A 24824-nucleotide genomic window follows, 5' to 3' on the forward strand; every position below is an offset into this window, starting at 1 on the left:
GATCTTTTTCTTTTTCAATAAATAAAAGAGAAAAAGGCGTATCTGTATTCAATCGTCGAGATTGAACAACTTAATTCAACCAAGTTAGTTTTTTAGTAAAGATTAAAATGTCTGTACTTTAGAAGAAGAGGTGGACAAGAGCTCTACAGTCTGTAATAAAAAGACTGTTTGTTTTTTAACGTCTGCAAACTGCTAAAATAAATTGAAATTTAAACAGTTCTTCAGGTGCTCAATTCAAATCTAAAAACATAAACAGTTTTTCATGTGCTCAATTCAAACCTAAACATATTCTAACCATGTGCCAAATTCAAACCTAAACACTAATCACAAAACAAAATATAATCGTTTACATTACATGCAAGTGGAGATTTTATCAGCGGCCGTGGCTTGGAGGAGGTGGTGCGACAACGGTTGCGGCAGTGGGGTGGATGTGAGGGTGGGGGGCGACTAGGTGGGCGAAGGAGGTGCGACAGGGGGAAGGTGTGGAGGTGGAGGTGAAGGGGTGACGGCGGTGGGTGTGGAGGAGAGGAGGATGGCGACGGGAATGAGGAGGAGGAGGAGGATGAGAGGGCCAATGTTTTTTTACAGGGGGGGGGGGTGGGTTCAAACTTTGAAGATGTTAGAAGATTATAGTTCAGATCTTCTAGGATAAAAGGGAGCGTAGACCTTTTTTAATTAAAGGTCTTCCAAATTACAAAACAATGTAGACCTAAACATCTGCGGGACGCAGACAAATGAAATCAAGAAGACCTTTTCTAAAAAACAAACACCACCTTAGTAAAGATTCAAATTGTTAAAAAAAACGAGTTAAAAGTCAATTTGAATGTTCATCAGATTCATTTTATTTGCGTTTATTGTCATTATTTTTTATTAACAGTATTTATGGTGTATCGGATTTCATTTGAAACAAAAAATAAAATTTTCAATGAGTTTAAAATATGTTTATTTTAGATTACTCTAAATTAACACATTTTTTTTACAAAATATTAGAACAATTAAGTTCTTTTATTAATTGGATATGGAGCATTTTTCCTTTTTCCAACTCTTAATTTAATCAATCTCAATTGTTTTTATTCGAACTAATTTAACCTATTTTTACTGCCTACTCGTTTTATCCCGCGCCAAATTTAACCCAAGCTTGTTTCAACATGTCACACGACCTAACTCGATCCACTTATATTCCAAACTGTTAAAATATAGTTGATTTTGGTTGGTTTACCACTCGGGCCAAAATCGATATTTCTCTAATCCATAAGTTCTAGATCGATATTTCCCTGATCCACCCAATTTACTATGAGACACGTGATTTAGACCGCTGGAGTGGTTAGTAGGTGATGCTAGACTGCCGCTATCTAGTCAAAAGTATTAAAATTAGTGTTCCTAATCACCTAAGCAAGCTAGGGTAAGTAGGGTGTCGAATCACGAGGGGTATGTGGTCAGTGCAATGTGAAACTGATTGCTAACATTATGGAGTAAACTGTCAAAAGTGCTGATCATACTAGCAATTAATTTGGTAGTAAACAAGTAACTTAAGCAAAGAGTTAACTAATAAGCAAAGCAAATCACACCCGGGAATCCAAATAAGCAATTAACATGAGTAGTCTCATGCAACTTAACAGATTAATTATCCTAAGTCAACTAAAGATGGTTTAACGAGCTAAACCATAGGCATCAACAATCGCTAAAACACGAAACAGGTAATCAAACGGTCCCTGCCAGTGTGACTCAACTAAGGATAATTGTATGCTTCCTTGTAAATAACTAGTCAATACAACCTTACGAGCAATTATTATAGCAACCGAAAAACTAATCATTCTGATCGACAAAAACCTAAACCGACTGAATGCTTGGATATACTAAACATCCATACTCATAGATTAACAAAAGATAATTACAATTAGTTATTCTAGTACATGATTAAACTACTAAAAAATTACACACTTTACATCTCGGGTATGACTTGAAAGGACTAGTCGCGAATCGTCATATCTCGGTCTTCGATTTCGATGATATGGAACATGTAGGTAAGGTAGAGATGATTAGAATTGATGGTTCCCGCTGCTCTCAAAATGCTCTGGCAACTGCTTAATGACGATTAGGGTCGTCAAAATGAGATATAATTAAAACCCTAATCTTTCCCGTCTGTGGGACCCATTGCATATCGCGATGGGTCTCCTTTTTGGTCCATCGTGTAGAGCGATGGACCAAAGTCAACGAATTAAAAATTATTAAATGTCATCATGGGGCGCGATGCACCCACTTTGCACCCATCGCGTAGCCCGATGGGTGTCTTCACCAGCTGAACCATTTTTCCTTCTCATTTCGGGTGCTGGACATCCCGGGTCTTCATTCCGTGCTCGTATAGGTCCAAATTAGTTTCCTTAAGCACTTGTGACCTGAAATTCAATAAACATGTATGAAGTACCAAAGTTCCTACAAAAACAATTAAAACAATTAAATTAAACAAACGAACTATATACAAACAGACCGAACATCACATCCCCACACTTGTCTTTTGCTTGCCCTTAAGCAAAGCTCTAAAGCAAACATTAGCCTCCATCATATGTATATCAATTATTACCATTAATACTAGCAAGGTTTAAGGTAATACCCAGTTCCCAGACTAACACTTCTAGCTTGACAACCCACAAATACGGTTAATGCAACAGTAAAACTATAGAATCGCCCAGACAAGTGTACTTTATTTCCAGTTAAAGCATGCATGTCCATACCCCTCACACTATCAACACTTCACTCGGTTTAACATCTGGACTAGCAAAAGATGTGCCAGTATATGTCTCTGCCCTCAAATACCAAATATGAGTTACAACTTAATATGTTTGTAGGTCAGTCTTATCTCCACCTATTACCCAGAGGTTGCATAAAGACTCGGATTAAGGGTTTTGCTGAGGCTTACGTTTGGGTGCGGATTAGGCATATTTAGTGACTTAGGTGGATGAAACCCAGTTATACAACCCAATAAACAGACGAACTGCTATTTACAACTGAATGAAATAAATTGATAATTTCTTTTTGGCTTTTCACAGAATTGTTTTTACTAAACATCTAGGAAAAACATTGATAAATAATTACAACTCTGACATTCACATATTTACATACTCTTCTGACTATATATAACTAGATAACAAACTGGATTTCATCACACGGGTAAAAATATAAGTAAAGTCCAAGGCTGAAACGGTGTTTAATGTAGTTTCAGTAAATGAAAAGGGAAAAGGTCCAAATGGGCTCCTAAAGGATAATGTCGGTTAAGGAATTTTATTTAGTAGGTCATTATGTACGGAACGGGATTTCTAAAGTCCTAATCTCCATATAGGTGGTGGTATTAAGATCTCGATAAGCATATAACAAGCAAGCTCTAATTCTGTAAAACATACCGGTTTCCCACAAATAATGACAAGACATGTTTTATATCTATTATATAATATGTGTATTAAGTATAGGGGCTAATCTCACAAAATGTCTGGAAATATGGGTTGCCGATATGAAACATGTATACTCGTCCCCTTGACTCATTATCCCTGCCTAAATGATACCATTTTCAACTTCTCGTTTTGAAAAAATTTGTCAGGAAAACTATCGAGAAGCTAAAAAACCAACATTGACCAAAAACTTCTAACTTGGCATTAATAGCAATAATCAACAGTTAATAACTTTGGTTTCTGAATACTCTTCGAGGTACTATCGGGCTCAAAATTTCAATTCCCCCAATCCCCACACTTGAGGTTGACATTGTCCTCAATGTTAAAATTTTAAAACAATTAACGAACATTTGAGAGATGGGGTTGAAATTGACTAGTTAACAATTTAAAACTCGGGGCACTAACGTGATGGGCTTAAAACTAAAATTATACAATTACACTTCTAACATTCAAACTAAGAAAAACAAAATAAATTATGAAACTGAAATCACCTAATAAGAACGATAATGCAATGCTAATTGAAACATCCATTAATTTCCATGAAAAGATTGAAGCTTTGAAGAGTTTGTATAATTATCGGGATCGAGCTAGCATTCTTCAGGGACCTCCTAGTCATTCTTGTAAGTTTTATTATATAAATTTTGATTCAAGATATTACAATTTACAAGTTTGGGGGCCTAAGTGTAATATTTTTATAACATAAACCCTAGCTTTCCCTCTCCCCTTTCTCACTTCCGATCGGCACAGCAAAGGCAGCCTCCATCTCGATTTTTTTGCAGCTCCAGCCAAGTTCCAGCCATCCCTCGTCTAATTCAAGGTCGATCCTACCCTAATACAAGTCTTTTTCACCTTAATTCACCTTTATTGCGTGGGTCGAAAAACGGTTGTTTTAAGCTTAACCGGTGGTTGTCCGATTAAGGTTCTTTCGCGGCTGAATCAATAGATGATTTTGTTCCATCATCTTCCTAGGTATGTCATATGTATCATACTTTAGTATCGTGAGCAATGGAATTCGTTTGATTGGTCACTTGTCGATAGATTGAAAACTAGGATTTCGGTTGTCTAGAGTGTTAGTTGTTGCATTTAGCGCGTTGTTTGAGGGAATAACAACCAATTCAGATTTTTTAGCCTCGATATGATATACAGGCTTTGAAAAACTTAATTTTTATGTTAATGGAGCTGAATTGGTTGTCGGTTGCACAAACGGGTCGGTACAATGCAAATTCGCGTTTAATTGGTAGTTTGTGCGTTGTACAAGCGAATTGCCGACCCATTCAACATGTGGAGTGTCGTGTGGACGTTTTGGATGTAATTATACTAAATTTGGTCCATACGGGGCTGAGTTGGTGGCTAAGTACATAAACAACTTGTTAACGCGCATATTCGATACAATTTTTCGGGCATAGTTTGGAAATCATTTGTACCCGGAATTACTAAGGGTGGTTTTGGTAAATACAAGGCCTCGGGGCTGACATAGTTGGAATTGGTATGAATGAGGCTTTAGGTCAATCAAATCATGTTTGAACGCCTCGTAGGATAAACGAGTCGGTACGGTTCAGTTAGTAATCATTGTGTGTAATCCGACAGGCGTTTGATTTGTGGGAGTACTTAGGGGTTCTCTAGCTCGTTGCTATTTTTGTGCCTCATGTTAGGGGAGTTCATTATGCCCCTTTTACCTTTTTATGTTTTGGACTAGCATACACACCTACTTTGGTTTTTATTCGTTAAACTGTTTAAGTGATTATGCGTAGACTTACTAATATTAGTTTACATTTTGAGATGACTTATACATATTACCCTATAGCCTACGATTGTTCATGTTATTTAGTTCTTTATGACTAATATATATGTGAGTAGGCCTACTGATGTGTGTGTGCATGGTGATTATGACCGGGTCAAATATATTACTCGGGTTCTTAGATCCCGTGGTGGGGAGTCCCGTGTTGCATAATCATCATTTAGACGGGTCAAATATATTACTCGGATCCTTAACTTCATGTCTCGTGATTCATGGTGGGAAGGCTCGTCGTTTGCTAAACCATGATCGGGTCAAATATATTACTCGAGTTCTTAAATGTCGTGGTGGGGAGGCCCGTATCACGTTTTTATGTTTGATAAGCCGTGACCGAGTCAAATATATTACTCGGGTTTCGACTCGTGGTCGGGAGGCTTGTGTCACACTTCACCGGGTCTTAGGTTGGGCCCGCACTCGTTTGGTGGGCCACGTTATGGCGATAATAGCGTAGGGTATGAAGAGTATGAAGAAGGATATTCGAGTGGGGGCGATGGAAATCAAGTAAGGATGCAAGGTCAATTTGGTTATGTTCCGCAACAACAAGTGCAACAATGGGGCGGGCCACATGTCATTCAAGCACCATTGCCACAACCACAACCATTGCAACAAGTTCCTCCACAACCCCATTATCAACAACCTCAACAACCAATACCTCAACCTCAATTCCAACAATATCCACTGCAAAGGCCCGTGTATAGGCAAATGGGTCAACTGAGAGTGCCAATGGGGGTACCAAGAAGGCACGTGAGAGAGATGGCGAGGGGAATTGAAGCTCACTTTCGCCGAATCATTACAAACAACCCATCTCCGGTGGTTATCCCCCAAAATCAAAGTGGGAGAACATTTGAGGTTAGAACCAACGCACTCCAAAGTTTACCAAAGTATAAGGGTTTGGCAACCGAAGAACCCTATTTCCATTTGGAGGCGTATGATTCGATTTGCAACACAATCGGGGGCCAAGGTTTTTCACCGGATGAGGTTAAGTTGGTGTTATTCCAATTCTCGTTAGAAGATAAGGCAAAAAGATGGTTTTACACCTTGCTTTCCACATCAATCTATACTTGGGCCGATATGCAACAAAGGTTCTTGGAAGAGTTTTACACGGCCCAAAAGACAAATGATGCAAGACGAAGTTTGAGAAGCTTCCAACAACAATCGGGTGAGATGTTTCATGAAGCCTTTGAGCGATTCAACATGATGATCAAGAATTGCCCTCACCGCGGTATTGCTCTTTGGGAATTGTTGAACGCTTTTCATGAGGGGTTGAGTACGGAAGACGAACAGGACGTAATGTCAATCACAAATGGTACATTTAGTACAAATTATGAACAAGATGATTGGGCATTCTTGGAACAAATGTCGGTTACATCGAAAAGAAAGGCTCAAACCGCAAGAAGAGTAAGACCGGCCACCACAAGGCCACAAGTGCATGCGGTTAACAATGAAGAACCTCAAGTCTCCAATCAAGTGTATGATGTATGCACGAGTTGTAACGCATTGGGATATCCAAGTGAAATGTGTCTCGGTGTGGACGGGCAAGTTAAAGAGGTGAATGCAATTCAAAGTTAAGGGGGTGGTCGAAATTATAACATGAATTCAAATACCTACCACCCCGGGTTGAGGAATCATCCCAATTTTCGATATGGCAACCAATCAGCTCAACTCAACCCTACCTTTCAAGGGACTTCGCAAACCCACTTTGTTCCTTGTCAACAATATTTAAATCAAGGGAACAACCAAGGTGGGAACAATCAAGGAAGTCAAAATCACTTTAAAGGAACGGGTGGAGGTCAAATTGGGTCTTCGGGTCAAGGTGCATCAAGTGGGAATGAAGTAATGGATATGTTAAAGTCAATGCAACAAGACATGCAGAAAAGGAATCAACTTGATGAAGCCCGAATGCAAAAGGATGAAAGCCGGGACAAGGCCATCCAATCATTGACCACACAAATGGGTCAACTTGCAACCGAGGTGGCGGCATTGAAGAACAACAAAGGTAAATTGCCAAGTGACACCAAGGTAAACCCTTCTCATAACTCATCTCGTAATATTCTTATTAATCATGTTAGTGTGTTGAGAAGTGGTAAAGAGTATAAGGCGAATTTGTCGCTGGATTTGGTTGATAGGGAAGTTGAGGATATTACGGATAAGGAAAGTGATGATGAAGAAATTGAAACTAATAAACCCACTAAACATGTCACTTTTGAAAAACCATCCCAAGCCTCGGGTCAAGCCCAAAATTTAAAAGACAAAAACAAGAAAGTGGAATCAAATGAATTCCATTTCCTTCGGCTTTACTTGACCTGGGCAAGAAAAATGTAATTTCAAAACGGGGTCCTCAAAAGGAGGAAATGTGAGAGGTTTTTAAACAAGTTAAAGTAAACTTACCTTTACTTGAAGCAATAAAAAAAGTGCCCGCGTATGCAAAATTTTTGAAAGAGTTACGCACTCAAAAGAGGCAACAAAAAGTGCCTAAACGGGTAGATTTAACCGAGCGGTTAAGTGCGGTTTTGAAAGGAGATCTCCCCCCTAAGCTTCAAGATCCGGGAACACCTTTAATTAACATTCAAGTAGGTGAGTTTCAAATGTCTAAGGCGTTATTGGATCTTGGAGCCGGGGTGAGTATTCTTTCGGGAGGTTTGTATGACCAATATGACTTTGGTCCCTTGAAATGTGTGGAGACCATGGTTGTATTGGCCGATTTATCTCATAAACTCCCCCGGGGGATCGTGCGAGATGTGATTGTAAAAGTAGAGGATTTTTATTATCCCGTGGAATTTTTGGTATTGGATTATTCATCGGGTAACTCAAGTCAACAACAAAATGTTATCTTGGGTCGACCATTCTTGAACACAGCTCATGCCATCATTGATTGTAGGTTTGGTACTGTTGTTATGGCGTTTGGCAACCGAAAAATGCGTTTAAATGTTTTTACTAATGTTGCTAATTCTTTGAGTGGTGAAGAGTGTTTTTGGGCAGATTTTGTAGATCATTGTAATCATCATAAGTATGATGAGGATTGTATGGAAGCTTGTATTTGTGATGATTCTGAACAGGTACACGTGTGTGCGTTGCGGATGGAGGAGCACAAACAAGATGCCTTAGCTTTGCAATAGAAAAGACCACCATGGACACATCAAATGGAAAGCTTGTCAAAGGAAATCAACTCGGACACAAAACCATCCTTGGAGTGTCCACCAAATGTGGAGTTGAAGGAGCTTCCAAGTCACTTGAAGTATGTTTTCTTAGGAGAGAATGAAACCCTCCCGGTTATCATTGCTTCTAATTTGGAGGAAGTTCAAGAGCAGGCATTGGATGGACGCGTGCAGATTTGAAAGGTATTAGTCCTTCTATTGCTATGCATAAAATAATTATAGATGAGGAGGCTAAACCGACACGAGAGACTCAAAGGAGATTGAACCCGAACTTGCGGGAAGTGGTGAAAAAGGAGGTGATCAAGTGGTTGGATGCGGGGATCACCCATTTCAGATAGTGCGTGGGTGATCCCGACACAGGTAGTGCCCAAGAAAGCCAACATCCAGGTGATTAAAGATGATGATGGTGAACAAATCGCCACCCGACCGGTAACAGAAGGCGAGTGTGCATCGATTATAGGAAATTAAATACCGCCACCTCAAAAGATCATTTTCCGTTACCATTCATTGATCAAATAATTGAAAAACTTGCGGGTCAAAAATATCATTGTTTTTTGGATGGGTATTCGGGGTATAATCAAATTGCAATCCATCCCGATGACCAACACCAAACCACTTTCACTTGTCCATATGGCACCTTTGCTTTTAGACGGATGCCATTTGGATTGTGTAATGCCCCGGCCACTTTTCAAAGATGTATGATGAGCATATTTTTGGACATGGTCGGGGATTCACTTGAAGTTTTCATGGATGACTTTTCCATTTTTGGCTCAACTTTCGAGTCTTGTCTCAACGATTTAGAAAAAGTTTTAAAATGATGTGTCGAGACAAACTTGGTTTTAAGTTGGGAGAAAAGTCATTTCTGGTGCAAGAAGGTATTGTGTTGGGTCATGTGGTGTCAAATAGGGGGATGGAAGTCGATCAAGCAAAGATAAAAGTAATTTCATCCTTGCCACCCCCGAAAAATGCTAAAGGGGTGAGGTCGTTTTTGGGACATGCTGGCTTCCATAGAAGATTCATTAAGGGTTTTAGTGTGATTTCAAAACCCTTATGCAATCTTTTGTTGAAGGATGTCCCTTTTGAGTTTACTAATGAGTGTTTGCAAGCGTTTGATAGTTTGAAGGAAAAGTTAGTGCAAGCACCCATTTTGCAATCACCGGATTGGTCAACACCTTTTGAAATCATGTGCGATGCTAGCGACAACACGGTTGGAGCGGTTTTGGGTCAAAGGGTTGGACAAAAAGCCGGTGGTGATTTATTATGCGAGCAAGACTTTATCCGAGGCTCAATTGAACTACACCACCACTGAAAAGGAGCTGCTTTCGGTGGTGTATGCCTTAGAAAAGTTTTGCTCATATATTTTGGGAAGTAAAGTTGTGGTGTACTCGGATCATAGTGCGGTGCGTTATTTTATGGAAAAGAAGGTTGCAAAGCCGCGTTTGATTCGATGGGTGTTATTGTTGCAAGAGTTCGATCTTGAAATTCGTGACAAGAAGGGATGTGAAAATGTAGTAGCCGATCATTTGTCGTGAATTACCCTTGAAGGTGTTGATGACCCGAAAGAGATAAACGAGAGGTTCCCGGATGAACAGTTGCTTGTTGTATCGATCGCACCGTGGTATGCTCATTATGTCAATTTTTTGCCAACGGGTGCGATTCCGGAGTATTGGTCGAAGAAGAGAAGGCAACAATTCGCGGCCCAAGTTAAGCAATACATTTGGGATGAACCAGACCTTTTCAAGATTGGAGCAGATCAAGTAGTGAGAAGATGTGTACCCGAGAATGAAGTACAAGAGATTTTGACACACGCTCATTTGTCGGCATGTGGGGGCCATTTTAGTGGCTCTAAAACGGGGTACAAAGTACTTATGTGAGGATTCTATTGGCCGATGATATTCAAGGATGCTAGTGAACACGCTCGGCATTGTTTAAATTGCCAACGAATGGGGGGTATATTGAAACGGAATGAAATGCCCTTGCAACCCATTTTGGTTGTGGACATTTTTGATGTTTGGGGTATAGACTTCATGGGCCTGTTCCCAAACTCATGCGGGTACTTGTACATTCTTGTCGCGGTTGATTACGTGTCAAAGTGGGTCGAAGCGGTTGCAACAAGAAGTAATGATCATTCCGAAGTGTGCAAATTTGTTCAATCCAACATCTTCTCAAGATTTGGGATCCCCCGAGTTATCATAATCGATAGTGGATCACACTTCAAGAATTTTGCATTTGGCAAATTGTTGAAGCATTATGGTGTGAATCACCGAATTGCAACACCTTATCATCCTCAAATAAGTGGCCAACTTGAAGTTTCGAATCATCAAATCAAAGAGATTTTAATGAAGACGGTTCGGGCTGATAGAAAAGATTGGTCAACTAAGTTGGATGATGCATTGTGGGCTTATCGCACGGCTTACAAGACACCGATTGGTACCACTCCGTATCGATTGGTGTATGGAAAGGGGTGTCATTTGCCAATGGAGTTGGCTCACCGGGCATTATGGGCAATTAAGAGTGTTAATTTGGATTACAAGGAAGCCGGTGAGTTAAGAAAGTTTAAATTGAACGAGTTGGAGGAAATCCGGGATGAGGCATATGAATGCGCTTCGAATTACAAAGACAAATCGAAGAGAGTGCACGATGCCAAGATAAGGAAACGAACATTTGAGGTTGGGCAAAAAGTGTGGCTCTATAATTCAAGACTCAAATTGTTTCCCGGGAACCTCAAAAGCAAATGGATGGGCCCGTATGTGATCAGAAGAGTCGGGAAGTTTGGTGATGTGGAGATTGAGGACGTGCAAAGTCGAACTAAACAAGTGGTGAATGGACATCGTCTCAAACCGTACCTAGAAGGGAAAGATTTGAAGGTGATTAACAATGATAAGATGAGTTTCCTCTTAAGCTCACCAGACGGTTCCACCACATAAAGGCCCAGGTATGTTATAGGGTGTAAATAGCTTTTGTTAAAATTATTTTTTTAAATTACCTCTCTCTCGTGGGAGTGTGTTCGAGTCAAGTGTGGGGAAGTTCTTAGGAGTTTTTCTACCATGTTGAGGACAACTCGGGATTTTCATGGGGGGGGGGGGGGTAGGGTAATTCTAGTTGTCGTCTTGTTTTAGGTACTATACATTCTGTAGTTTCGTTTTGTGCAAAAAAAAAGAAGGTTCACCGTGGCCCACGGTCCAAACCGTGGGACACGATTCGGCCACCGTAGGTCACGGTCCAAGCGTTGGCCACGGTACGGTCGACTCTAGAGTTCTTGGTTCAACATCACCGTGGACCACGGTCCACACCGAGGCCCATGGTTCGAGCTGTACAATTCGTTGACCTTGGTCAACCGTGGACCACGGTTCACACCGTGGCCCATGGTGCGCGCAGAACTGCTACAATTTGACGGGTTAAGGGCTTTAAACAAATTTTAAAACCATATTCCCCTTCTTCTTCACACTCCTCTCTAAAACCCTAATTTCACCATCTCTTTCTCTCAAATTAACCCCGAAATCCAAGTTTCTTACCCCGATTGTGAGTGCATTTCTGTGAGAATTAACAATACAAACCCCTTTTCTCTCTCATTCTCAAGTATAATCTCGTTTGTGAGGATTTGGATCCCAAAATTTCAAATATTTTTGGGGATTTCTTGTTTGCTTGTCAAAACTTACTTGTTTATCATCCTAAAACACCAACCAAGGTATGTCTTTGTCATTTCTTTGAATACATTGCAAAAATTGTTAGGGCAGTGTTGATTTGTGTAAACCCACTTGCTTGTTAGTGATAATGGTTACAAATTGTAGTTGTGGAAAAGAAATAAATGCTTGAAATTGGTGATTTTTCATGGAAAAGTTGAAAAATTAAGTGGTTATTGAAGTTTTGTGAAATTGGTTAATTATATAACGAGTTGTTTATCCACAATTATGGTAACAAGCAAGTGTGGGGATGGACATATTGAATTGACTTGGTTTGTTTTTGGTGGTTTGTGTGTATGGATGGGAAGGAATTCGGACAAGGGGAAAGGAAAGGCGGCATCTAAGAGTGGTCGGGCTGCCCAAGCCAAAAGACAACGGTTGTGAGAAGAACAAGAGCATGTGCAAGTAGAGATCCCAAAACCCGACTGGAGAGGTGGGGTGTTATCGAGTTATGCTTTAGAATGGCAACCTGAATAGTTTAAGGACAAGATGCGCACTTTGAAAGAAAGGTTAGAAGGATTCATGTGTGAGAAGAATGTGACCGATTCGGGGTTTGAGGCGTTTGGCTTGTTCGAAAAATTTGAAGCAATAGGGTGGGAAGCTGCCCTTCAATGTTACGGTGGAGAAAGTACTACGCGCTACGATAAGGAAATTGAGAAGTGGGTTTCTACGTTGAGGTGCCCACCGTTTAGGAAGGGTTCGGAGTTGAAATTGATCGGTACCGTGGGTGGAACGACGGTGGAGATGTCTTTCGAGACACTCAATCAAATTGCCCAGTTTGATAGCAAGACAGCCAATTCGTATGTCTACCCATCGGTTAGATATTTGTTTGACCATCTGGACAAAAGCCCGCAATGGTATAATATATTATCGTCCGTGTTGAGGAGGGGAAGAGGTACAGGTTCGAATTTTAAAAGAAGGGAATTGAGGATTGAAGCTCAACTGTTGATGACCATATGTCTCTCCAATGTGGTACCCCGTCGGAGTGACATTTCGGTGGTAAGAAACAGTGACATTCCCGTTTTGGCCGCTTTAATGAGTGGCAAGCCGAGAATTTCCTTTCGCTACTTAGCCATGCTCAATATATGGACGAGAAGAGAAAGCAACAAGATAAAGTTGATCCCTCACTGCCGGTTGATCACGGTGATACTGAAGTTGCATGGCGCCATTCCAGCAGGCACAATTGGGTTGAGGAAGGTTTTTTTGCAACATAAATTGGATTCATTGGGCCCAGGTTGGAAGTATACAAAGAGCGAAAGGTACCATCAACTGAAAAACGGTGATGTGAAATGGAGAGTATTAAGGGAGGATGTTGAACAAGAGCCGGGTGAAGACCAGGAAGAAATAATTAAGGAAGGAAGTGATGATGATGACATGGAGGTAGTTGGTGGTGACGAGAATGCTGGTGGTAGTGGATCCCAACAAAGGGGTTGGGACTATTCTTCGGGATATGCTTCGTATGGAGACAATTGGGCCCACATGGGTTCGATAAACGAGGTGGTGGAGAGGCATCGGCCCTCCACGTTTGATAATTGGTCGGAGGAGTCCCGAGCACCTTTTAACCACCAAACTTTCATGGGGGGCTTACCACGAACGAGCTGAGAAACAGAGACATGACCGTGATGAGATGTGGAACCGTGCCCATGCTTATGCGCGGGAGCACGGAACAAACATGAGGTACATAGATGACCGAAATAGGAGAATGCACGAACAATGGCATGCAGGTGAAGAGGTTATTCCAGATCCACCAAGCGTGGATTACACATCTTTACCTCCATATGACGCGTCCATACGATACCCCGAGCCATCACTGCATCACTCCATGTGGGTGGACCCGATTCAGTCGATGGCACCACCACCACCATCATCGGGAGAAGGCAGCAGCGGCGGAAGTGGAGCTTTCAACTTTGGCGAATTTTCAGACTTTATGACCTCCATCTTCCGGCCGCCACAGCCGCCTTACTATTAATAAGGACCACGTCATACCAAGTGCATGTGCTTTTTGTATATTGTGTATAGTTGTTTATTTTGTGTTCGGGTTCGTATTTGGGTGGAAGGGAGGAGTTTGGAATCTTTTAAAACAGTGTTGCGGGTCGGAATGTGGTGGTGTTTTTGTGCTGTTTTAAGTTTCTCAAAACCATACCTTGGGGACAATGTATCCCAAGTGTGGGGATGGGGAATCTTTTGAAAAAAATAAATAAAAATAATAATAAAAAAAAATAAAAAAAACAAAAAAAAAATGATGATGAAATGAAAATTTTTGGTGAAAAAGAAGACAATTGAAAGAGAAACACCGGAAAAGTGGTAAAATTGGCGGGGCAAAGTGTTGGTCACCTTTCATGGTCATAATTCCCCTAGAAATCAAGTTTGCTTAGCTATGTTAAAAATGTGGTCGAGTAGTATTCTAGGCAAGTTTAGCATGCTTTCGGTTTATCAAATCACATAACATGCCCATAGTCACTTGGGTATTTGGGAAAACGAAGAGCGGTGACGGAATGGTTATTCTCCATTAGAACTTGTGCCATCAATGCACTTCGAGACCATAGCTTGGCATAAATGCAAAAGTGATTGAGGCACTTAGGTTAAAGCCTCGTCTCGGATGAGTGTGAGTGCAGGTTTTGGGGGTTGGGCCTCATAAATTACATATATGAGCGTGGGTAATGAGGGGGGTTGGTTCCTTTAGAAAACTTTATTGGACCAATTCTTTTTATTTGATCAAACCCCGATGTATTTGTGAAACGATTCGGCTTAGTTGGTTGTTCTTTGTAATTGTAGTTGTTTTGTTAGTAATTAATAGAGAGTAGTAGTTAATTGTTTATGCAAGTTATTATGTATAAAAAAAATGAAAAAAAAGAGAAAAAACAAGGAAAACTCGAGGCAATGTTCAAAGCCTTGTGGTTCGAGTTCGTGATGAAAGTTGTTATGTATATAGTAGTGTGTTCTTTTATTTATTTTAGTTTTAATGTAACAAGCCGGGTCGGATCACTTGAGCCACTTGCAATATCCCCATTCCATACCTTTAACCCTAGCCTCATTACAACCCGTTTAAGACCTCTTGATTTGCATTTGAGTTAAAGCACGATTAGGTGGAGATTTGACGGTGGTACAAGCGTATGCGAGGAGAATCGAGTATGATTGTGATATTTGGAATGGTCACCGATAAGTGAGTTAATGAGTGACGGTGTGTTATGTATGAGTAAAGACCGAAAGCATGTTAAGGTTAACTAGAATTCTATGTTTTAAAATATAATATCAAGTAAGCTAGTGCAAACCTCTAATTATGTGGGAATAGGGTATGACTCGGGACCTTAACTGAGCCGGTCTTGTGGTTTGTTTGGCGGTGTGTTTCAAAAGCAATTGTGATTTCGAGTGTTGCTTGGGGACAAGCAATGGTGAAGTGTGGGAATGTGACGGGCGACCCGTAGGAAAGTAACTAAGTGATTCAAAAAATATAAATATGCTTACGGATTAAGTTAATTCCGTAGAATTAGTTGACTATGGTTGTTCGTGTGTTTGCAGGTTTGAGGAGCTAGAGAGCGACGTTACGAGAACACGGGCGAAAACGGTGAAGAAAACGGAGCTGGAACGCGAGAGATACGAAGAAAACAAGTCGCGGGAATGAGCTCCACCGTGGCCCACGTCTAGACCGTGAACCACGGTCCACCTGAAGCAAACATTCCAGAGTCCACCGTGCCGTGGAGAAGAAAGGGCACCGTGAAAGGGACCGTGGCCCACGGTCCTAACCGTGGCCCACAGTGTGGCTAGGAAGCCTGGTTGACTTTGGTCAACCGTGGACCACGGTTGACACCGTGGCCCACGGTCCGGGGCGGAGACTCACATGCATGTCTTTTAATAGACCAATTTGGAGTGACTCTTGGACTGCCTTTCACTTGGGGACGACTAGAGGGCGATTTTTGAAGACAAAAACAATATTTTGGGGTTTGTAATCATTTGTTTATGTTTTGGATTGCTATAAACAAGACACTTGATGCAAGAATGATCTCTCAAGCCATGAGCGGCTAGTTTCTATGGTATTCCTCTTGGGATGTAAGGTTAATTACAAAACACTTATGTTATTTGTTCTTAAACTTGGATTGATTATCTAATTGCTTATGTTAATATAGTTATCATGTTTGTGTGATTGTTTGTAACTTGTCTATATCGTCTAAACCTAGTTTTGAACCACGCGTTGTTGGTGTCGTTGACAATTGAGATTTAGTGGAAAGAATTAGGGATAATAGTATTGATTGATTGTTGAAGTAACAACTTCGCATTCTAGGAATCTGAGTACTTAGTTCTTGATTAATCACAAACAATTGCATGTGCACAAAACCAAGATATTATGGTTTATCCATTGAATGTTAACAAGAGTGTTGAGTAATAACCTGAACCCCGAGAGGAATGCTTGTTTAATCAATCGTTTACAACTTTCGTGTTAGTTTATTTTAGATATTACAACCAAATCAAAAATCAATTTGAAGATTAACTTTTGTCATTTACTTTTATATTTAGTGTGACTGTTAACCTACTGATTTAACACATATTCCACAAACTCATTGTGTTCGACACCCACTTACAGCTATCTATTTAGTTGTATTTGGTTTATTTTTGAGTGAGTCTTCGACCTCATGTCACAGGCCATGGGGTAAAATAATCACGGGGATAGCGGTCGAACACCCCCAGCACTCTGCCAATCTGGTAATGCATGACCCCATGGAAAGACGGGCCGACAAACCCTGCCAACTGCGGCTCCGGGAGAATGAAGCAAGAAGTAGCGTCGCAATGTTGGCCTCCCGGCTGGTGATAAGCGATAGCAGACATAATAATTCAGAGTTGTGCACTTCTCATTGCCGGAGTGGCGGCCAACGATGGTGCAGGCAACTACACGGTGAAGGTAATGGTGGATGGGGTCCCTGATATATGACTCAACAACAATGCTCGAGTGGGCCCCGTCCGCTATCGTATCCCTGCCCTCTTGGCCTCAGTCAGCCAAAACTCGCGATCCTGCTGGGCCCTCAAAGTGTAACCCCGGATGCTCGAGATGAACTTCGGGTAACGCACCTACTCCGGAGTATAAAAACAAGTGGCCATGGCGAAATCCTGGACAGACATCTCGAACGTCCGCCGGCCAAGAGCAAAGGAAACCACATACGGCTCGAAGAAGTCGGCAGGCACATGTCGAAATGCGGAAAAGAACTCGCGTGTAAGCTCAACGTATCACGTCGAGTCGCACGCGATGATCTGAGCACATCGTGCTCCTAATATCTCCCTGACCACCCCGTCATGGCCCACTTCACTGAGCGGTTTCCGATCAACAGTGCGGTGTCAGAGGAGCTACATCGCCATGAAACGACAATACATGGTCTGCTCCTCTGACAATGGTGCGAATTGGAGCACCATGTGGGGAGTCTGGAGGCCATCTCCAATGATATGCTCCCGAACCTTGTCGGGAGTAATCGGTAACTCAACAAAATCGTACTTAATCGCCCGTGGAGGTCATACCACGGGCTGCAGGGGATCTGTCACACCCTGCGGAGCGGCAACGGGACCACGTCATCCAGCGCTCGACTGCCTTTGCCTCGGCTGCTTGCGCCCTCTGGCGCCCGACGATCCACGAATGTCGGCCATAACTATACAAGAAAAAAATATTAAGATAAAAACAAAAAATTCGGGGATACGCTATATTTAAGTTATAATACCAAGCAGTGTTGCAAAACTCGGCCTAGGCGGCCGAGTACTCGGCGCCTAGGCGCTCCTCGGCACTTCAGTGCACCGCTTTTCTTCTCCAAGGTCAAAAAACTCGGAATCAGCCCTAGGCGGTCCAACTCGGTCCTAGGCGGTCAAATTCGGACCTAGGTGGCTCTACTCGGCCTAGGCGGTCCAACTTGGTCTTAACAAAACTTTGACCTTTATTTAAAAAAAATATACAATTTTTCTAAGAGCCAACCACTGCTGTTTTTCCTTTTCACACTAAGACGCAACCTAATTCAGGTTTAAACTCGCAACCACCATTGTTATCATTCGATTCAAAGTTCTAAACTTGCAAACCTCTTATTTAAGTTCGATTGAGGTACGCCTTTCAACAATTGAGATATGTTCTTGAACTAATATGTAAGTATTATTAATTGTTTTTTATATTTTTCGTTTATATTTAGTAGAATATTTAGTAAACTTTTGATATTTAGCACATTTATAATCTCTACGACTTAATTTCTTTATAAAACACCATGTCCGAGTACTCCCCGAGTAAACCCCGCCTTGACCGAGTACTCGCAACTCCCTAGTCGATCGCCCTAGGAGCACCTAGCGAGTTTTGCAACCTTGATACCAAGTGTACCAGCCCATATAGAGATTGAGTGCGGGCGGGTTAACCCAAAATCATTTAATGCTCAAACTAACAAACCAAATCCCCGAAACTCAATAAACAAACGATATAAACAAGACTTGACACAATTAAACGAACACAAACTGACTTTAACAGATAGAGTCGACTGACGCCTCAAAAAGCGTGCCACAAACAGGTCAAAGTACCGGACTAATCGGACGGTTCGAGCTTCGCAATCCAATAGTAGTAATAAAATATTATTAAATTATTAATACTATATATATTATATTAAATATAATTAACATATAAAATATTAGTATTTATATTATATATTATTACTATTATATATATATATATATATATATTAAAATATGTGAGAACCGAGCCCCGGTGCGGAAGCGTGAATAATTGTCATTATTAACGGAGGAGCTCGGATCTGAGCTAGGATCGAATCGTATTCGCTCTTAAAAGGGGGTTTTGGACGGATGAATGGTGTTTGGGAGAGAGCCTGAATCGTTTACAATGAACAATAGACTGGATGAACAAACATATGCAATCGATTCACAAAGATAAAGAGGTGGCAGTATGATTTCATTTATCAAAAGATTATCATACATGGCACTCAGAAATACAATAAAGATCAGCCACCTCCAGGAGAGCTCATCCTGGAGGCGGCGGCTCACTCAAAGAGATAAACCCTAGATCTCACACAATACACAATACACTCATACTAGAACAATTAACAAATACATCTATTTATACTAGTCTAGCATGTCTTGGTCTTTAAGCCATCCACCCTTGGTTGAGACCAAAAATATTAATTATTTTTCACACACAATAATAATAATTCGATGCGTCGGTCTAAACTATAAGTCCCAACAATCTCCCCCTTAGATCGATGTCATCGAATTCAAATCTATGTGATCAGCAAACAATCTTCCATTCTTCAAATCCGTTTCTTTCCTTGTATGTTATCTTCAAACCTTTCCTTTGCAAGGTATGCTTGATGAGTGTCTTCGAGCATACTTAACTTGGAATATATTCTCTTTCGAAGAATACATATTCCCTTTGAGTAAGATTCATTCCTCTTGACTTGTTCAAGCTTTGCTCGAATAAGTCCATCGAGCAAGCTAATTCTTCTTGATGTCTTCAGCTTTTCTTATTCAGCAATCTTTATCATGCTCGGATGTAAATCTTGCTCGGTAACTGAACTGTGCTCGAAGTCTTTGCTTTGATTCACGTGACATCCTCTTATTGCATCCATGCTCGTCCCCATGTGCTCGATCATCCTTTGCTCGTAACACTTGGTTAGAACTTGTATGATTAAGTTGTTTGCTCGATTGGCAATCCATGCTTGATAGAAGAATACTCTTGCTCGTTGAAGTGTAGCTTGCTCGAAGCCTTTAACACTTAGAAGAATCAACCATTTAAGGTTCAGAACCTTGCTCGAAGTAGTAAATCATGCTCGATCGTACCATACTCACAAACAATGAAACATCTCTAAAGAATCTTAGATTATTGATCAACTTTTCCTTAACTTGAGTCTTTTCACTTGATTTGAAGCAAGCAATTTGCAATGAAATTATGAATTTTTACTCCCCAAATTTCGTTGCAATTGTCTTTGAAAATTGTGTCTTCAAATCAAGTATGGGTGAAACAACCTTGACCATCCATATCAAGATTGTTGATTCTGTAATAAACAAAGATAAACAAAACATTATGTTGGTTGACACTCATAAGGGATAAAATCCGTAAGCTTGGTCAACACTTGTTCTTGTAAAGCTCTTTGATGAAGTTTGTGAAAAATTGATAAGGCTTTGATTTCCTTTTGCTTGTTGATGATTGGATAAAATTTACCAAAATACCCCTTGTATATATCTTCCGTATAGATCAGCTTGGTCAAACGGTCAACGGCACCAAAAATCTCAAATGTAATTCATTCACGAGCATGGATTCAGTCCACGAGCACACAAGTCAAAGTCCCTTCACGAGCATAGTCAGTGTTTACTCAAGCATGCTGGGGAGCTTGCTCGAGGGCCTTGCTCGAGAAAACACTTGTCTTTTTCTTTCATCGAGCATGCTGGAAAGCTTGTTCGAGGCCCTTGCTCGAGAAAATACTTGGTGTTTTTCTGTGTCAAGCATGCTGGAGAGCATGCTCGAGGGCTTGCTCGAGGCCCTTGCTCGAGAAAACACTTGTATTTTTCTGTTGTTACTTGAGCATGCTTCTGTCTTTACTCAAGCTTGCTTGAGACCTTGCTCGAAAATTACTTAGTTTTTCTTTTCTTTTCCTGAGCATGCACAAAAGCAAAGTGTGCTCGAAGAAGGTTTGCTTGAGTGGAACAAAGTGTGCTCGAGACCAAAAGATAGATTTTGAGATAAACCAGGATGTGCTCGGGGTTCATGTGCTCAAAACCAAACTTGATGTGCTCGATATAAGATATGCTCTAGATAAGCTGTGCTCAAAGCAACACTTGGTCATTTTACATACTCGAGACCATTCTTATCATGCTCGAGACATCCAGACTTCTTTTTTGCATCATCAATCAATGATTTTCCAATACAGAACCTGCTTGAAGATTCTCTTTGCATCTTCCATCTGCTGCTACAAACAATGATTAGATTGCTCCTGGTACCTATTCATTCTTGACGTCTTCATATCAGATTGTACCAGGAGCAATGTTCTTCAATATTCCCTTTACTGTTTAAGCAGCTCACTCATATCAGAAACAGTTACAAGCACATAAAACCCTAATTTTCAGATCAAGAACCAAGCCTCTTCATCTGAAATTAATCGTTGTAGAAATATTCCAGTCATCTCAATATCAACCATCTATCTTCAATCTATCAACAGCCGTTACAGATCTGAAAATCATCTTCAATAACAGTCTTGCCCCAAAACGAGCTAAAAACACTGTTACATCAGATCTGGACCGATATAACCAAATAAACATGAAATTGATGTTGAATCTCCGAACGAGTCATCAACCCAAACATCAATCCACATAAATTTTACCCAAATCATCAAATAATTTCAAAACCCTAAAAATTTTTCAACAAACCTCATCGTTTTAACGTCCATGGTGGATTCAAGAGTGAGATGAATCAGATTCAGCGGTTAGTCTGAACGATTATGCAACCCTAATCTGATACCAATTGTAAGAACCAAGCCCTGGTGCGGAAGCGTGAATAATTGTCATTATTAACGGAGGAGCTCGGATCTGAGCTAGGATCGAATCGTATTCGCTCTTGAAAGGGGGTTTTGGACGGATGAGTGGTGTTTGGGAGAGAGCCTGAATCGTTTACAATGAACAATAGACTGGATGAACAAACATATGCAATCGATTCACAAAGATAAAGAGGTGGCAGTATGATTTCATTTATCAAAAGATTATCATACATAGCACTCAGACATACAATAAAGATCAGCCACCTCCAGGAGAGCTCATCCTGGAGGCGGCGGCTCACTCAAAGAGATAAACCCCTAGATCTCACACAATACACAATACACTCATACTAGAACAATTAACAAATACATCTATTTATACTAGTCTAGCATGTCTTGGTTTTTAAGCCATCCACCCTTGGTTGAGACCAAAAATATTAATTATTTTTCACCCACAATAATAATAATTCGATGCGTCGGTCTAAACTATAAGTCCCAACAAAATACTATTATATAATATACTAAAATATTTAAAACTTTCTTTTAATAATTTTTATATTAAAATAATATTAAAATATTTTTTTAAAGATTACAAAACTTGGCCCGCCAACCTAACATTCGAAATTTCCAAATCGACTAAAATCACTCCCGCTAAAAACCCGACAACGACAAAACAATATTTCTACACATTACCCAGACTACAAACCCGACAACCGACTAACCGAACTAAATAACTAACTTTTCTAATCTAAGCTTTGGTTTAACACTCGAACCAACAATCTAACACCATCAAACCCGACCCAAAATCAAACCAATAACCGATTAAAATTACCTCGAGAATCGGATATAAGATCGAACAACAAATGAAAGGGTGGATGATGACGATGACAGAACAGGTACTTGATGGTGATATGTCGGTGGCGACTGGTAGTGACGGTGGTTGTGGATGATGTAGGAACGTGTTTGTGTCATAAACAAGACGTAGATCGATATCTAGAATCAACGTGAAGGTGCAGAATCCCTAAACGTGATCGAAAACATCAAGACTTCTCATTAACTTCTCTTTATTTCTCATATACGGTAGAAACTCGATAAATTAATACTCGATTATTTAATAAACTCTCTAAGATAATATTTTTTTCCGGTCCCGGCTCGGGGATAGGGTGCTAAATTAATAATTCGCTAAAATTATAAGATAATACATTTTTGATAATTTCTTTAGACCCTATAGAAAATATAAATTAATAATTCCTTATATATAGCATATTACATGAATGATTTATGAAGGTTTCTTGAAAAATGACTCAATTGTCTTTTGTTTTTTGTTGAAATCAATTTCCCCTTGAATCTCGTCTCTAATTTTCCTTAGCATGGTAAGAACTTCTGGCGTTGTTTTCTCATATCTCAACAAGAAATTGTTCAATGTAATTGCCGCTTTAATAGCTTCATTTCGCGAAGGGGGCTCCATTGTAGAACTTTCATCATCTTCTTCATCGATATCATCTTTATTAATTCCAATAACGCTTTCAATAATTTCTTCATCAATTAACAACTGTGAAACTACATTTTCTTCTGGGTGAGTCAGAACATATTCGACATCCATTGCATTGCGATAACCCAACTCTTTAATCAAATTCTGGAGTTCTTGAGTGCTTTCACCACCTTCATCTGAGTTCTCAAAAGTCATGTTATCTGTTGATCGAAGTTTACAATGACGAAAGCAGTTCGCAATTGTATTTGCACGAACATCCATAGTCCATGCTGAAATTGCAAGATTCATTGCATCTAATACATTTATTTTTGCTGGATTTGGAACCCCTAATTCATAACCCTCCAAAAGACTTCTATAAAATCGACGACGATAATGCATCTTAAAAGCTCATATGATCCCCGCGTCACAAGGTTGAATTTTTGAAGTTGTGTTTGGTGGCAAAAAAAATAATTCAACATTTCGTAATCCTTCAATAATTTTTGGATGAGCAGGGCAATTATCCACAATCAAGAGAATTTTTCTTCCAACCATTTTTTTATTAAGTTGGCGAACATATTCTTCAAATAACACACCAGTCATCCAAGCTCGTTTCTTAGCACGGTACTCACAGTTCAGACTGTTCAAGTTTACATTCTTGAAGCACCTTGGTTTAGCATATTTCCCAATAATCCATAAAGGAAGTTTTTCCGAACCTTCCTCATTACAGCAAATAGCAACAGTTAGTCTTTCCTTGTCTTGTTTTTTCCCTTCAAGCTGCATTGTTGCAAGGGAATGATCCGGTTGAAGTCTAAAAAACAAACCTGTTTAAGATCAAAACATGTAAATAATTACATCACTAAAGTACAAAATATAAAATAAAATAATAAAAAAACAAACCTGTTTCATCCATATTAAAGATGTCTTTCATTTCAAACTGATCAACTTTGTCTCTTATGGATTTTAATTTGTCCTCCATGCCCTCCATTTCAACAGATCCACTCTCTCCAAAACGCCGGAAATTTTTAATTCCATATCTTGCTTTGAACTTTCCAAGCCAACCAATAGAAAAAGTAAAGTCTGGAGTATCCACTGGATACATATCTTTCATGAACTTTTTCACCTTATCGATGATTAGTTCACCTGTCATATTCACATGTTCTTGATATTGAAAAATCCATTCATAGAGAGATTTTTCTAGGTCAGGAAATTTTGCCGGTTTGTGTCGCTTAACATCGCCTCTTTCGGGAGCAAGTGAGAGATACTCTAAAGACCGCTTAACAGTATTCGATATTGTCGCTTGACTCACCTGCAAACCATAGTTACTATGAACCCATTCTTGCAATTGCTTTTGATTGAGACTTGGATTATCCTTTTTGTGCTTGCATAATGCTCTTCGAATCTCATCTGTCATTGTTGTTTTTTTCACACCTTTAAGATGGGAAGCCATGTTGTGTGTATGATTTGTTTGTGTTAACCTATTTTGATCTTGTATTTATATAGAAAATATTTTTAATGTCCATAAAGTGATACATTGAACACAAGAAGCATAATAAGGTGGGAGATTGAAGGTTTCTTTCAAATTGGGCCGTTCATTTGATATATATGCATTGTATACAATAATTAAGTGAAAGCTTGAAAGGTGTTTGTAAACTAAGTATTCTACTATAAATTAATAAAATATTAATTAATATATAAATTATTAAATATTAATTTATCGATTAATTAATAACTCTTTTAATTAATAAATTTTAGTGGTCCCAAGTGTATTATTTTATAGAGTTTCTACTAT

General features: G+C 39.9%; 1 protein-coding gene and 1 pseudogene across 1 annotated transcript; one reads left to right on the forward strand and one right to left on the reverse strand.

Annotated features, from left to right (window-relative positions):
* The first annotated feature begins 10363 nt into the window (after window positions 1-10363).
* LOC143574885 (uncharacterized) lies at window positions 10364-11320 on the forward strand. Its single transcript, XM_077059396.1, has one exon. It carries the CDS (start codon window positions 10364-10366, stop codon window positions 11318-11320), a length of 957 nt encoding a protein of 318 aa, XP_076915511.1.
* An 11523-nt stretch (window positions 11321-22843) lies between these two features.
* Window positions 22844-24601, reverse strand: LOC143574894 (CENP-B homolog protein 2-like; annotated as a pseudogene).
* Window positions 24602-24824: the final 223 nt, after the last annotated feature.

This window comes from Bidens hawaiensis, unplaced genomic scaffold (genome assembly GCF_021521415.1).
Source record: "Bidens hawaiensis isolate Kalapana, Puna unplaced genomic scaffold, B.hawaiensis_p1.1 tig00001412_1, whole genome shotgun sequence".
Classification (NCBI taxonomy): domain Eukaryota; kingdom Viridiplantae; phylum Streptophyta; class Magnoliopsida; order Asterales; family Asteraceae; genus Bidens; species Bidens hawaiensis.

Excerpts from the sequence above, each read along its gene's own strand:
- LOC143574885 (XM_077059396.1), top strand. The coding sequence starts at position 10,364 with ATGCCCTTGCAACCCATTTTGGTTGTGGACATTTTTGATGTTTGGGGT.